This window comes from Phacochoerus africanus, chromosome 6 (assembly GCF_016906955.1).
Source record: "Phacochoerus africanus isolate WHEZ1 chromosome 6, ROS_Pafr_v1, whole genome shotgun sequence".
Lineage (NCBI taxonomy): Eukaryota > Metazoa > Chordata > Mammalia > Artiodactyla > Suidae > Phacochoerus > Phacochoerus africanus.
This window is the reverse complement of record NC_062549.1, coordinates 27,852,981-27,866,769: the sequence shown is the minus strand read 5'-3', so window position 1 is coordinate 27,866,769 and position 13,789 is coordinate 27,852,981. Positions and strand designations below refer to the sequence as shown.

General features: G+C 44.9%; 1 protein-coding gene across 9 annotated transcripts in view; it reads right to left on the bottom strand.

The window, feature by feature from the left end:
* Positions 1-4,193: 4,193 nt before the first annotated feature.
* SYBU (syntabulin) overlaps positions 4,194-13,789 on the bottom strand; it is a 75,774-nt gene continuing 66,178 nt past the window's right edge. For all 9 annotated transcript variants that reach the window (XM_047783393.1, XM_047783397.1, XM_047783391.1 and 6 more), the window contains 3 exons: positions 10,794-10,997; positions 9,258-9,407; positions 4,194-6,033 (listed from right to left, as the gene is read on the bottom strand). In XM_047783393.1, the coding sequence (XP_047639349.1) occupies positions 4,923-6,033; positions 9,258-9,407; positions 10,794-10,997 (1,465 nt within the window). In that variant the 3' untranslated portion in view covers positions 4,194-4,922. The remainder of the gene's footprint in view (positions 6,034-9,257; positions 9,408-10,793; positions 10,998-13,789) is intronic.

Genomic DNA, 13,789 nt, shown 5'->3' with positions numbered 1-13,789 from the left:
ATAATATGGTTACTTATTTTACAGGGAAAATGACATCATCGTTAGATATATTGGCCTCAAATAAATTTAAAACTTTTTTTAACCTCAGTATTTTATTGTAGTGGTAAATAAAAGTAAGCTTGCGTAAGAATGGAAATATATTTACCTTGCCCTATTTAAGTTTAAATCACACAAGTGATTTTGATTCCTTTCTGAAGCTCTGCAAGTGCATCTGAAATCTCATAATTGCCTATCTGTCATGATTCGAAGGAAGCTTTGCGGAGTAAGGCGGTACGTGGGTGATCATTTTTAAAACTTTTTTTCCATGTACAGCTTTCAGTGTGAAAATTACTAAGACTGCTTTCGTTTTTCATTTTCTCCCTACAACCTACAAGCCAGAAATAATGTGCTGGTTCAGAAGAATTAAAGGTCAATTTAAAATGCCAGCACCTATTGTAGAAAGTGAGGCTGGCAAACCACTTCAAGCACTGTGAGCTGCTTGATTGTAAGGAAGGGGAGGAAGGATCTTACTGTACCATCAAATTAGAAAATACTGCTGTTGTTGATAGTTTTCATATTCCAGCCCATTAAAGCTATAGTCTGGCAAAAATTTAATTTTCTGTTATTCAAATAACTGATCAGAAATGACACTTTCAAGGAACAAGAGTGAAAATATCTCTGAAGGTGGGTCAGATAAAATTACCATGAGGAGGAACTCTAGGGCCAGGAGAGCAGAAAGCTCTGAGCCTGCCTTTAGTAGCATTTACCAGGGGAGTCTGGACCGTGGCTTTTACATCATCATTCACAGCCATAATCCCAGATGCCTCCATGGCCTCATGGAGTGAGAGACCCTCTTCAAAGTCAAATCAACAAAACAGAGGCAAACAAAGTTTTGTGAAAAAAGGTTAGAAAACATCTCCATTTAGCATTCATTTTTTAGTAGAGGACTGAGTACTTATTCTTCCAGTGACCTGGGAGTCACCACACAGGAGATCTTACATGAACTGAAAGTTTTCAAAGAATCTAGTATATAGTGAACTGGTTTTCAAGCTCTTTTCAGAGGTGACCCTGGAACCGCTGCAGGAGATGAGAGGAAAGCCATTGGGAGGTCTCCAGGCCTGGTGCCCTGTTGCAAAAACTTCACTTTTATGGGTTTTGTGAATTGGATTTTCTATGTTGAAAAATTATTTTGAGAGAGATACACCTTTCACAAAACTTAAATTCAGCTAAAATAGTCCAATCTTTAAGCACAAACTCTTTTCAGCTAAAGCATTTAAACCTTTTTTAATTTTAAAATTCTTTGGAATCATTGTTAGAACTATCAGTTATCACAATCATTGTGATTGAGGGAGAATCAGTAATCAAAGTGGAGCATGTTTTCCAGTGGTTTAAAAATAATTACCCAACATAAACATGTTGTATTCTATTTGGACTTTCTAATTGTTTTTTTTAGGACCATTGGGAGTTTGTTGACATTCTTTCAAGATTTGATTGCTATAAATTGCTATTTTAATTGCCCAAGTTATTCCTTCATTTTACACACTTCACCTGGTAAGACTGGGAATAAAAGAATTTTATAAAAACTCTCGGTGAGCCAAAATGGAAGTCAGAAACCACTCCAGAACTTTTAAAATGAAAAACCCTCAAGAGAAAAACATTTCACACCCAACCTCTACTTAGGCAGGGCCTATGACAAATGCAAATCACAGACTTCCTTTTTCTCCTGCCACAAATGTCAGAAACTCTTGGCATCTGAGTGTGTTGCATTTTTTCCCCCTTTCTGAACAGCTCAGCTTGGAAAGGTCAGCACATCCCTCTGGGAAAAATCTTTTCTTGTAAATTGGAATGTTTGCACACATAAATGTAGGAAATGTTTAACATTTGCTTTGATGGGACAGCAGCTTTGTTCAATAGAGTGGAATTGTTCTTCTCTTTTCCATTTTCCTGCCTATTTGTACATCACAGACACCCAAATTACAGAAAGCAACTTTGAGGCGCTTCTATGGGATCAGATCATCCTGTCCACAAAACCAGCCAACGCCTTGGGCTTCCGGAACGCAAGCTATGTTCTATCTTTTACTGACTCCGAGGGACTTGTTTGTGAAGGACTTTGTTCTGAATAAAAGGAGTAATTTTCCACAGACTATACACTTTGAAACCCTGGAAAAGGAGGAGGCGGAGAAGGTGGGGAAAGGGAGGGAGGAGAAAAATGGAATGACTGCTCCAGGGTCTCTAGTTTTACCTTTGCACAAATTTGTGTTTCCATAGGTATAACAGGTGTTATATAGTGTCCAAAGTTTCAAGTGAGTTAACTTTCTTTGAGTCTTCTTGTTTACATAAAGAAAGATAGGTCATTAAGACAACAAAGAAAGTTGCTGTTTGTGATCAACGGCCAACAGCGTAATAATCAACATAAACATTTGTGGAGTTCCCTGGTGGCCTAGTGGTTAAGGATCCAGCATTGTCACTGCTGTGGTGCAAGGTTCCACCCCTAGCTCAGAAATTTCTGCCTGCTGTGGGTGTGGCCAAAACAAAGAAACAAAAACGCCCCCAAAATAAACATTTGTGGTTCACGGAGAATTCTTTTTGCCTTTCCTAGGGCCGCTCCTCTGGGCCCTATGGAGGTTCCCAGGCTAGGGGTCAAATCAGAGCTGTAGCTGCCGGCCTATGCCAGAGCCACTGCAACACGGGATCTAGCTGTGTCTGCAACCACAGGTCGCGGCAACGCTGGATCCTTAACCCACTTGCTCGGTCAGGGAACAAACCCGCAACCTCGTGGTTCCTAACCAGATTCGTTACCCACTGCGCGCCACGAAGGGAACTCCTGGTGTGGTGACCTTTTTACAGATAGTAGAGTTGTAGCCTCTCTTGCTTCGATGTCTGCCCCACTCAGGGATGAAGTCAGTATGGGGGCTTGCTGCAGGCTTCCTGATGATGGGAGGGGCTGATGCCTGCCCCCTGGTAGGTGGAGCTGATTCTAATACCTCTGGTGGGTGGGCTTAGTCTCCAGATGGGATTAGAGGCAGCTGTGAGCCTGAGAGGTCTTTAGGCAACCGGTTTACTGAAGGGTGAGGCTGTGATCCCACCTGGATTGTTGTTTGCCCTGGGGCTTCTCAGCAGCTGACTGACGGGTGGGGCCAGATTTTCCCAAAACGGCCACCTCCAGAGAAAGGCAGCTGCTGAATATTCCCGAGAGCTTTGCTTCCAATGTCCTTCCCTCAAAAGCCACATTCACCCCTGTTCTCCCAGGATGTCCTCCAAGAACTGCAGTCAGGTTTGACCCAGATTCCTATGGTGACGTTGCTTTGCCCTGGGACCCAGTGCACGTGAAAGTCTGTGTGCACCTTATAAGAATGGGGTCTCCGTCTCCCCCAGTCCCGTGGAGCTCCTGCGCACAAGCCCCACTGGCCTTCAATGCCAGATGCTCCGGGCGCTCTTTCTCCCAGTGCCAGATCCCCACATGTTTGATGTGGGGCTCAGAACTCTGACTCCCGTAGGTGAGTCTCTGTGAACCAGTTAGTTTCCAGTCTGTGGGGCTTCCCACCCAGGAGGTATGGGGTTGTTTATATCGCGAAATCGCCCCTCCTACCTCTTGATGTGGCCTCCTCTTTGTCTTCTGGAGTAGAGTATCTTTTTTAAGGTTTCCGGTCCCTTTGAGTGAAGATTGCTCAGCCTTTAGTTGTGAATTTTGTTGTTTTTGGGAGAGAAGTTGAGCTCCAGTCCTCCTATTCTGCCATCTTAATCCCATCTCCCCTTATCTGTAAAATAGAGCACTACCCATTTTACAAGGCTTGTGTGTGGAATAAATAAATAATACAGATTTAAGACCACCTCAGCCCTTCCCACCACCCACCCTATTATTCCAAGTGGAGCAGGCAAGTGGTACACCACATTCCCCCTCTGTGGACCCCTAGTGTGCTTTAAAAAAAATCAACTCAGCTTTCCTAAAAATACTCAATATATCCTTACCAAATAAATATGTAGAAAAACAAGTGTGTGGATAATGTCAGGGCAAATAAACAATCAAAGCTACTTGTATTCAGAAACAATGCTTTTTAAAAGATGGAGTAGGAAACCCTCACCTTACTTTAAATAATTCTTTCTCCCTCTTTATCATTTAGTTCCATTGTTATAGACCTCTACTGATAAAGATGGGAAGATCTGCTATCCATTTAGTCTTTCTTACCAGTGTAGACATAAAATCACGGAGTCGATTTTATAGGAGGATAAAATGTTTATTTAAAGGGAAACACTAATCTTTATTTTCATCATGCTGAAGTATCTCGTTACAAACAATTTTCAATAAAACATCATATATAATAAGCAAAAAATAAGTTAATACAATGTAAACTTAAATAGTTTAATCAATTAACAGGTTGAAGAACAGATAAGCCATTTAAGACTTGCAGCTACACACATTTAGTAAAAAACTGAAAATGCTCAAATCTTATCAATCTCAAGTAAGACACTAAAGAGCTATTCAAGACTTCTTCAAATCAATTACACAAATACATTTTTATTTTTGGTTACAGTCCCCTGCTATGCACAAGACCACTGGAATGCTGTAACAATTACACATTTTAAAACGGCACAAAGCAAAGCAAGGAGATAACATGCCAGCCTTACAGAAGCTGTCTGGAAAGTGCAAACTTTGCATTTTCTCTTCCTGAACCACTAGGATAAGCACGGGTACCTCAGACGATGCGGCAGGGTCACGAGCATGCTTTCTATATCACACTGGTGGGACATTTACTGGAACCAGGTCTCCATGCCTTTGAAGATACCTCTGGTTTTCAGCAGTGAACAGGCTTCAACTAAATATAGTGCAAATCAAATACCGAGGGGCAAAAACCGAAGGAGACCGCTACCAGGCGACCCGCTGTTTCTCCACCTGGCTCCAGGCCACACGGGACAGATTGGCACAGGGACACGACATCTTCTCTTTAGGTTTTGATATGATAGGTGGTGCGGCGGAGCGAGTGCAGGGCCACCACGCAGCAGCCCCGCAGCAAAGCCCCGATGTTGTAGACGGGATCTGTTCCCCCTCTCTGAGTACTGAAGGCCCACAGCACAGTGGGGACCACGGGAGCCGCCACAGCCAGGAGATCCACCAGGAAACTGCTGCTCCAGTACCGCCTGCCCACGGCCCCGTGCGACACCGGGACGAGGCTGTCCAACGGTTCTTCCGCGGAGCCTGCAAAATCCAGCTCTCCCATAAGGCGGTTCCCGCGCACCTGCAGCGCCACCGAGGCCGACGGGGTCTCCACGGGAGACAAAAGGATGGCTGAGTTAGGATTTCTCGGGGTTAAATCAACCACAAATGCAGAGATGGACTCCAGGAAGCTTTCGGTCGAGTCAGCCCCGGACTCATCCTCGGGGGATGTGGAGCCGGAGGGACAGGGGTCCTGGAGCTTGAGCACATACTGGATGAGCTCAGAGAGGGCAGGGCTGTAGGGCACCACGTCGGTCTGCACCGCCTGCTCCGCCACCGGGCTGCTCGCTTCCTGATGACTCCCTGCAGGGAGCACCATCTCAAGGACCTTCGCCCCACAGCTGGAATGAAGAAGCTCCAGGTCGCCGGCCTCCGTGGTGGTGGCTGTCACCATCTCATCAAACAAATCTGTGCCATTGGCCATGCCATCTCTCACCAGCAGCTCGTCGGCGGCCCCTGCCTCTGGAACTGGCTCTTCGGGAGACAGCCCATCGGTGGACTTGCCAAAAGCCATGCTGAGGGCTAAGCCCTTCTCTGGGGAGTCACAGGGAAAGTCTAGACACAGCTCGTCCCTCAGAGAGCCACTGTGTGCCATCTCCATGCTCTGAAGCAGAGACTCCAACTTCTTGTTTTGAATGTTTATGTCCACAAAATATTTCTGGATGCCTTTGTCTTTATCTGCCAAGCTGCTCCTCATAGTTTCAATGACCTGTTTGAGCTGTTTAATCTCCTTCCTGGCCTCCTTGAGGGCCAGCTGGGCCTCCACCCGGTGGCACTCTTCTTCAATCCAGTCTTCCCGCATCCGGGCCAGCTGGGACTTCAGCTCCACAATCTCACTCTCCCTAGATTGAGAAGACAGCACCACTTAGAAAAAGGCCAACTCTGAATGAGACAGAAAGTCATTCTGCCACCAGCCAGGAGTCCATGCTCTGCCAGTGGAAACATACAGGTTAAATCAGTTTTGAAATGTGTTTCTTTTGCAGGTATTAGCCCTGAGCTGCCCCCTTAATTGTAAATTAGTTAAGATGATGGCAGTAAATAGAATCAGAATAAAAATACTATTTTTTTTCCTTTTTGAATACTCATTATGTGTCTGACATTGCACAAAGTACTTTTCATGCATTATCCTCTATTCAACATAGGCAGGACTCCGTTCACGGCACTTTGCTCCATTCTTTCACAGGGATTTTGTTTTTTTTACAAATGTAAGGTTTGTGGTAACCCTGCTTTGTCAGATGCTGGTTAGCATTTTTTGGCAATAAGGAATTCTTATTTTTTCTTATTTATCTATTTATTTTCTTTTTATGGCTGCACTTTCGGCAACATGTAAGTTCTGGGCTAGGGGTTGAAATAGAGCTACAGCTGCCGGCCTATGCCGCAGCCACAGCTATGCCGGATCCTAGCTACATTCTTGACCTACACTGCAGTTTGCAATGCAAGATCCTTAATCCACTGAGCAAGACCAGGGATCAAACCTACATTCTCAGGGGCATTATGTTGGTTCTTAATCCACTGAGCCACAACGGGAACTTCAAGATATTTTTAAATTAAGGTTTATACATTTTTTTAGACATAATGATATTGCATGCTTAGTATACTAGAGCACAGTGTCAACACAATTTTTCTTTTTAGGTGTGCACCTTCATCATATGGAAGTTCCCAGGCTAAGTGCTGAATCAGAGCTGCAGCTTCTGGCCTACACTACAGCCACAGCAACCAGATCTAGGCAGCGTTTTTGACTTACACTGCAGCTCATGGCAACATCAGATCCTTAACCCACTGAGCAGGCCAGGGATCAAACCTGTATCCTCATGGATACTAGTCAGGTTCATTATTGCAGAGCCACAACAGGAACTCCCTAAACATAACTTTTGTATGCACTGAGAAGGGAAAAAAAAAAAAATTCATGACTTGCTTTACTGCAGCATTTGCTTTATTTTGGTGGTCTGGAGCCAAATATGCAATATCTCTGAAGCAGTCCTGTACTTAATATTGAAATTGTTTTATTCAAGTACATTAGAGTCTCTTAGCCTGTTTTCCATAGCCTACTCTTTCATATGTCCACAAAACAATTTGTGGAAGAAAAGCCCATATCACTTTTAATTACCCATCAAAAACAGAAGGCAGGAGTTCCCGTGGTGGCTCAGTGGTTGACGAATCCGACTAGGAACCATGAGGTTGAGGGTTCGATCCCTGGCCTTGCTCAGTAGGTTAAGGATCCGGCGTTGCCGTGAGCTGTGGTGTAGGTTGCAGATGCAGCTCGGATCCCATATTGCTGTGGCTCTGGCGTAGGCTGGTGGCCACAGCTCTGATTCAACCCCTAGCCTGGGAACCTCCATATGCCACAAGGGCGGCCCAAGAAAATGGCAAAAAGACAAAAAACAAAAAACCAAACCAAACCAAACCAAACAAAAAAAAAAAACAAAAAAAAACAAAAAAAACCCCAAAAAACCAGAAGGCAAAGTGATAAGTTTTAGCACTGCAAAATAGTTCTGACCATATTCCAGTGATAATTAAATTTTTTTTTGTCTTTTTTGTCTTTTCTAGGGCTGTACCTGTGGGGCATATGGAGGTTCCCAGGGTAGGGGTCTAATAGGAGCTGTAGCCGCTGGCCTACACCAGAGCCACAGCAACGCGGGGTCCAAGCCATGTCTGTGACCTACCCCATAGCTCCAGCAACACTGGATCCTTAACCCACTGAGCAAGGCCAGGAATCGAACCCACAACCTCATGGTTCCTAGTCAGATTCGTTAACCACTGAGCCATGACAGGAACTCCCTGATAATTAAATTTTTTTAAAAAAATCTTAAAATGTTATATGTAGTAAGGACTTTGTGAGATGCTGATAATTCTATCTCCTCTCAGGTAAGATGGCATTGGATCCATCCTACACTGAGAGGAATCTATTATATTTTTTTAGATCCTTCACAGGACCCTATTTCACGATATTTGTCAAAAAATTTTTCCTCACATATAATCTCTTCATAGTCAATGAAAACGTATGTCCTCATATTCTCAGTGGATTTGAAGACCAGGCAGTTAGGATTCTGACATATATGAATAGACGTTCTGCTTCTTTAAGTTTGGACTTGACTATTCTCCAGTTTCACTGCATTGCCTCTATCCCATGACTATGCAAACCCTCCCACAGATTCTCCAAATCATACACCAAAGACTTCCAGACAGTAGGATCTGACTCATGTCACCCTTACCCTGAGTTCTCAGCCACTCTGGTCAGAGCTCTGCTTGTCAGTTGAAAAATAACAGGGAAAAAAACCATCGAGCAGAAAATGGGGCCTGTTCCAAGATGTCAGAGGTCTTTTTTCTCTGAGATTAGATCTCTTAAGCTTGGGTTGGGTTTTTTTTGTTGTTGTTGTTTTTTAATTACCGTGACACTTGGCCAAGAATAATGAACCTCTTCCTTGAGCAGAGAAATAGCTTGTAGGAATCGCAATGCACGTGGCCATAGAGAGAGAAACAGGCCTTCACAGGGGCCCAGTGTGTGTGACCCATTCTGTTGAAGGATGGGATTGTTCCTTTAAGTGTTCCTGCCATTTAAAAATAGTCACACACGCCCAACTCTTCCTGTCAAAACTGTACACACCCAGAAAAAGCAGAAGGTCCCTTTCAATCCAGGAGGGTTCCCCAAGTTCCCAAAATGGCCAAATCATGCAGGAGTATAAAATGGCTCTTTTTAGTTTAAGAAACCTGATGAAATTTTTTCATTTTCTTTTTTTTTTTTGTCTTTTTTTAGGGCCACTCCCATGGCATATGGAAGTTCCCAGTCTAGAGGTCCAATCAGAGCTATAGCTGCTGGCCTACACCACAGCCACAGCAATTTGAGCCATGTCTACCATCTACACCACAGCTCACAGCAACACCGGATCCTTAATCCACTGAGCAAGGCCAGGGATCGAACCGGCATCCTCATGGATACTAGCTGGGTTTGTTAACCACTGAACCATGACAGGAACTCCCTTTTCTGTTTTTCTACAGCATGGGTTCATACTCCATTTTATGGAAAGGAAAAAATCTAAGCCACAGCGTGCAGGGAATATGGATTCACCTCTCGTGCAGTCTGCGCTCAGATTCCTTGAGCTTGGTCTTCAGGTGTCTCACTGTTACCTCCTTCTGCTGCAGAGGAGTCAGATACTGCTCTGGATTTGGGGGTTTGACACCATGATTTTCACCACAGGACATGTACCTTCCAGACCGCCTGAAATGATCCAAGTAATGATGTTACATTTTTTATAAAAAGAAGTTCATGAATGGCTAATAGCTTGAGAAGAAATGGCAGCTATGTGCTGGGGTCTCAAACTCAGAAGGGGAACAGTAATGCACCTGCCAATCTTAGGACTGTTGATAGCTGGGAAGATGGAGGGGGGTGGGCTGTGTGTGGAGGGGGTGGGGACAGTGGAGAGGGCGGGGACAGTGGAGAGGGAGATTTTCTATGGCATAGGAATGATCTCAGATAAAATAATGCACAATTGTCCACGCAGAGTAACATGCTGCTATGTGACAGGACAATGAATGGGGGCAGGTGGGACAGAGGGAGGGGAGCAAGACGACCTATCTTTCCACACAGTGGACCCCTTGCTTAAAGATCCTGATTGTTGTTAGTTGAATTCAGATTGTTCTGACACCAGTCCCTGGTGGGAGTGTGCTGCTTTGGTGGAAAGTTCCCTCCTTTGAAGAGAAAGAGGCTGGTCCACTCTCACCAGATACATTTTGTCTGGAGTTCTACAAAACTTCCCTCGCTGGAATCCTGGCCCCGCTCTGCCTGGCCTGAAGCTGGGCACCCCTGCTGTGAGTGAGCTGGCTAATGAAACTGGACACCCAAAAGGAGAGACTGAAGGAGAAGGGCTGGCAGCTTCTTCCCGACTTGGGACCCCGTCCAAGCCACTGTACTCGCCCTGCTTCTCCCGAGCCTGCACTCCATCCAAGATGGCTCGAGTCCAGGTCCCAAGCCTCCAGCCCTCCTGTTGGGGCCCCTTTGGATGTGCAGTTCTTTTTTTCTGCAAACTCATTCCATCCAGGGGTGACTTCATTCCTTACTTGATCTTCAGATCTCATTTCAATTCCACTTTTTCAGAGAGGCCTCCTCTGGCTCATCTGGCCCGAGTTGGAGCCCATCCCTACATTTTAACACACACATATAACAACAGGTATTGGCAGAGTAGCCCTACTGCATTTCTGTCATTAGATGGCTACTGTTTTCCTTCTCCTCTGGGGTCTGTCTTCTCTGAGCAGTAAGCACAGGGACTGTCTCTGCTGCTTACTGCTCTATTCCCGGGACTTTACGCAGCACAACAAGATACTCAATAGACCTCTGGTGAATGGCTCTTCCCTGCTCAGAGGGAAATGCACAGGACCCTCCTACTGCCACTCCTTGCACTGCTGAACCTTATTAGAAATTGTGGCTTGTGTCCTTTCTGCAGCAGCCCTTGAAGGATTAGCTGAGTGTGCAGAAGGAAAGAGAAGTGTGGTATTACAGAGCAAGGCAGGGGATCAAGAGTTGTATAATTTTTTTTTTTTTTTTTTAAGAGAAGCTTACCAAGTAGGACAAACTAAGAACCATGAACTGGGAGACAGAAGCACTCACCTCAGGATGGGGCTGCAGTCACTTCCTTTGTAGGAGCCGGAGTTGCTGCTACTGGGGGAAGAAGGTGCATAACTGGGATGGGTGTTTATGGGACTCAGCTGATTCCTGCACAACATGGACAGAAGGTCCTTCTCCCGAGGGGAGGGAGGGCTGTTGCCAGGCTTGTAGGATGATGCTCCATTGCTCCGCCCATGGGGACCTCGACTGGGAGGAAAGCATGAAGAATGTCAGAATCCTTGGGGCTGCAGATACCCAAATGCCCATGCTCTCTTCCTTCTCCTTTTTTTTTTTTGCTTTTTAGGGCTGAACCCGTGGCATATGAAATTCCCAGACTAGAGGCTGAATCCGGCCTACACCACAGCCACCAAAATGCGGGATCCGAGCTGTGTCTGCAATCTACATCACAGCTCAGGGCAATGCCAGAGCCTTAACCCACTGAGGGAGGCCAGGGATTGAACCTGCATCTTCATGGATACTAGTTGGGGTCACTTCTGCTGAGCCACAATGGGAACTCCAATTTGTTTTCTGTTTTGTTTTGTTGGCTCCTTCTTAATGCTAGTTACCACTGAGGAAATCCAATCTATAGGCTTGGAAGGCAATACAATTATTAGAGAAGCCTGGCTTTACAAGCAGCATTCTTCACACCTGCACAATATTTTCTCTCCTATGTCACCAGCACAGGTTACTCCCCATGTGTGTTCTTTCAAATTGTTTCTGACCATAAAGCTCGTTTTGGATTAAAACCCAGCTAAAAACACAAACCATGTAAGATACTGGTTGGGTTTAGGTTCATTTTGGAGGCCGTTTTGAAGACATGGCTTTTGTTCCAAGTATATACTTGTTTTCACTTTAAAATATTCGGGTTTGCTTCCTGCTGGGGTAAGAAAACCAGGGTGGTTCATTTGGAGGATGAAGAGATGGTGTTTGCCCATAAAGGAGGAAAAAATGGGACAGATAAATATAACCCACATAAATGTATCATCTAATTTTAACCACCTTTTTTTTTTCCTTTTCTTTCCATCCCCAAAGCCTTAGCACAACCTCTATCTTTAACTGCTGACATGTTAGCCCCCTTTTCATTCCCTACCTCTTGTCTTGCCCCTCCAGCAAGGAGGCTGACCCAGTGGCTGAAGAGGCCTTTCTAAAATGGAATTTGAGGATCCCTGCCCTCCTCAACTCCATTCAATGGCTCCCTGCTGCCCCCAGAATAAAGGCCAGACTCCTTAATACGGCTCACGAAGTGTGATGGCACCACCCCATCTAAGCCAACCAATGCCCATCCCCACTCCTGCCCCTGCATTCCAGACGACTTATAGTTTCCTGATGGTCCGAGCCCTCCATTATCTTTTCAGTTTTGAACTTATCATTATTTCTGCCTGGAACATTCTTCTGCTCCCTACCCTGAGCCTCTGGATGCCTCCTACTTCAAGACTGATGGGAACCTCCCCCAAGTAGCCTTCTCTGGATTCTTCCTTCTTGAGGTCAGCTTTGATGCCATTCCTTGGTGCTCCCTAATACTCTGAACGGACTCCGCCTTGGAGCTGATCACATGCATCACGACTGCACGCCTGTTCTTCCCACTAGACTAGGGCATCCTGAGGGCAGAAACACAACCTGTGCTTTTGCATCCCCACTACCTCCTGGTACATGCTAGGTACTCTCTAAATGACAAAGTCAATAAACTGTGTTGAAGTCCTGGCACTACCACTTATTAGGAATTTAGGCACGTAAGCCACTTAATATATGGGGATATATGTTAACTTTCTGTGCATTCCTCACAGAGGAAAGTAAATCAAACAATGCATGGTGACTACAGTGGGTAAGCTGTTAAGGGCAATTCAACTGTAGGGTACTCTTTCTGGATAAACCTGTATGAACTTCCCTGTTAATCTAGTTCCATAGATTTGAGTAAAGAGGCATCTTGAGAATGTTGAAATTACTTAAATAGGATAGCACGTCTAGGTCAGGAATATGTCTTGATGACATTACCAGGAAAGAAAAGGGAACAAGACCCCTTTCAAAGAGCAGGACTGCTTTTTCACAGTCTCTTCTTTGAGGTTTTGATTACAGCTGTATCCAACTGACATAGCTCACTGAGAAACGTGAGTGAATGTGAGTATGAGTGTGTGTGGGGGGGTCTATTTGGCTCCAAACCCACAATTACTTAAAATCAAATACAATTTCAATCAGCAGTCAACCCAGTAAATCACATATAAATGAAACATCACCAAACTCTAAAGTTAAAAAGTTCTTTCCTTTTGAAATCATCCCAATGGACTCTGCCTCATTTTTCTGAGAAGGGGACACTTTATATGGAACAGATGGGCTGATGGCTTTGTGACAAACCAACTTCAGCAGTTTCCTGGGGGGGGTGGGCGGGGAGGCCTTCATGAGAATGGAACATGTATTCTGGCTTGGATAGGCTTCTCTATTCTTCCCTTCACAGTCTGGCAGTAATTGGCCTATTTCTTAATGTGGCTGTGAGAAACACGGAGGGTTAACCATCACAAATCAGGAGAAAAAGTAAAGAGCTCTCCCTCATTTTGACCTGAGGATTCTATTCTGAGTTAACCTTTACTGAGGACCTTCTGTGATCCAAGCCCTGTTGCAGGTGCTTCATGACCATTATTTCCCTTAATTTTGACCAATCATGGCAATAAGGCTTATGACAATAAGGCTGGTACAACAACCATTTCCCTTTTACATTACATGAGATGCAGGAAGTACTCAGTTATGTGAAGTAACTGAGGCTGGGGGGGGGGGGGGTAGTGGTCCAAGAATTCACGGCTTAACTGGGATTTAAATAGAGGTCTTTAAATTTAAATTCCGGTGACATCCACACCCTCATCATCTTTATGGGCCAATGGTGTCCTCCCCAAGTTCAAAGGTTGAAACCCTAACCCCCAGGACCTAGGAATGTGACTATATTTGGAAATGGGGCTTTGCAAAGGTATTTATGTTTAAATATGGCCCTCAGGGTGGGCCCCTAATCCAAT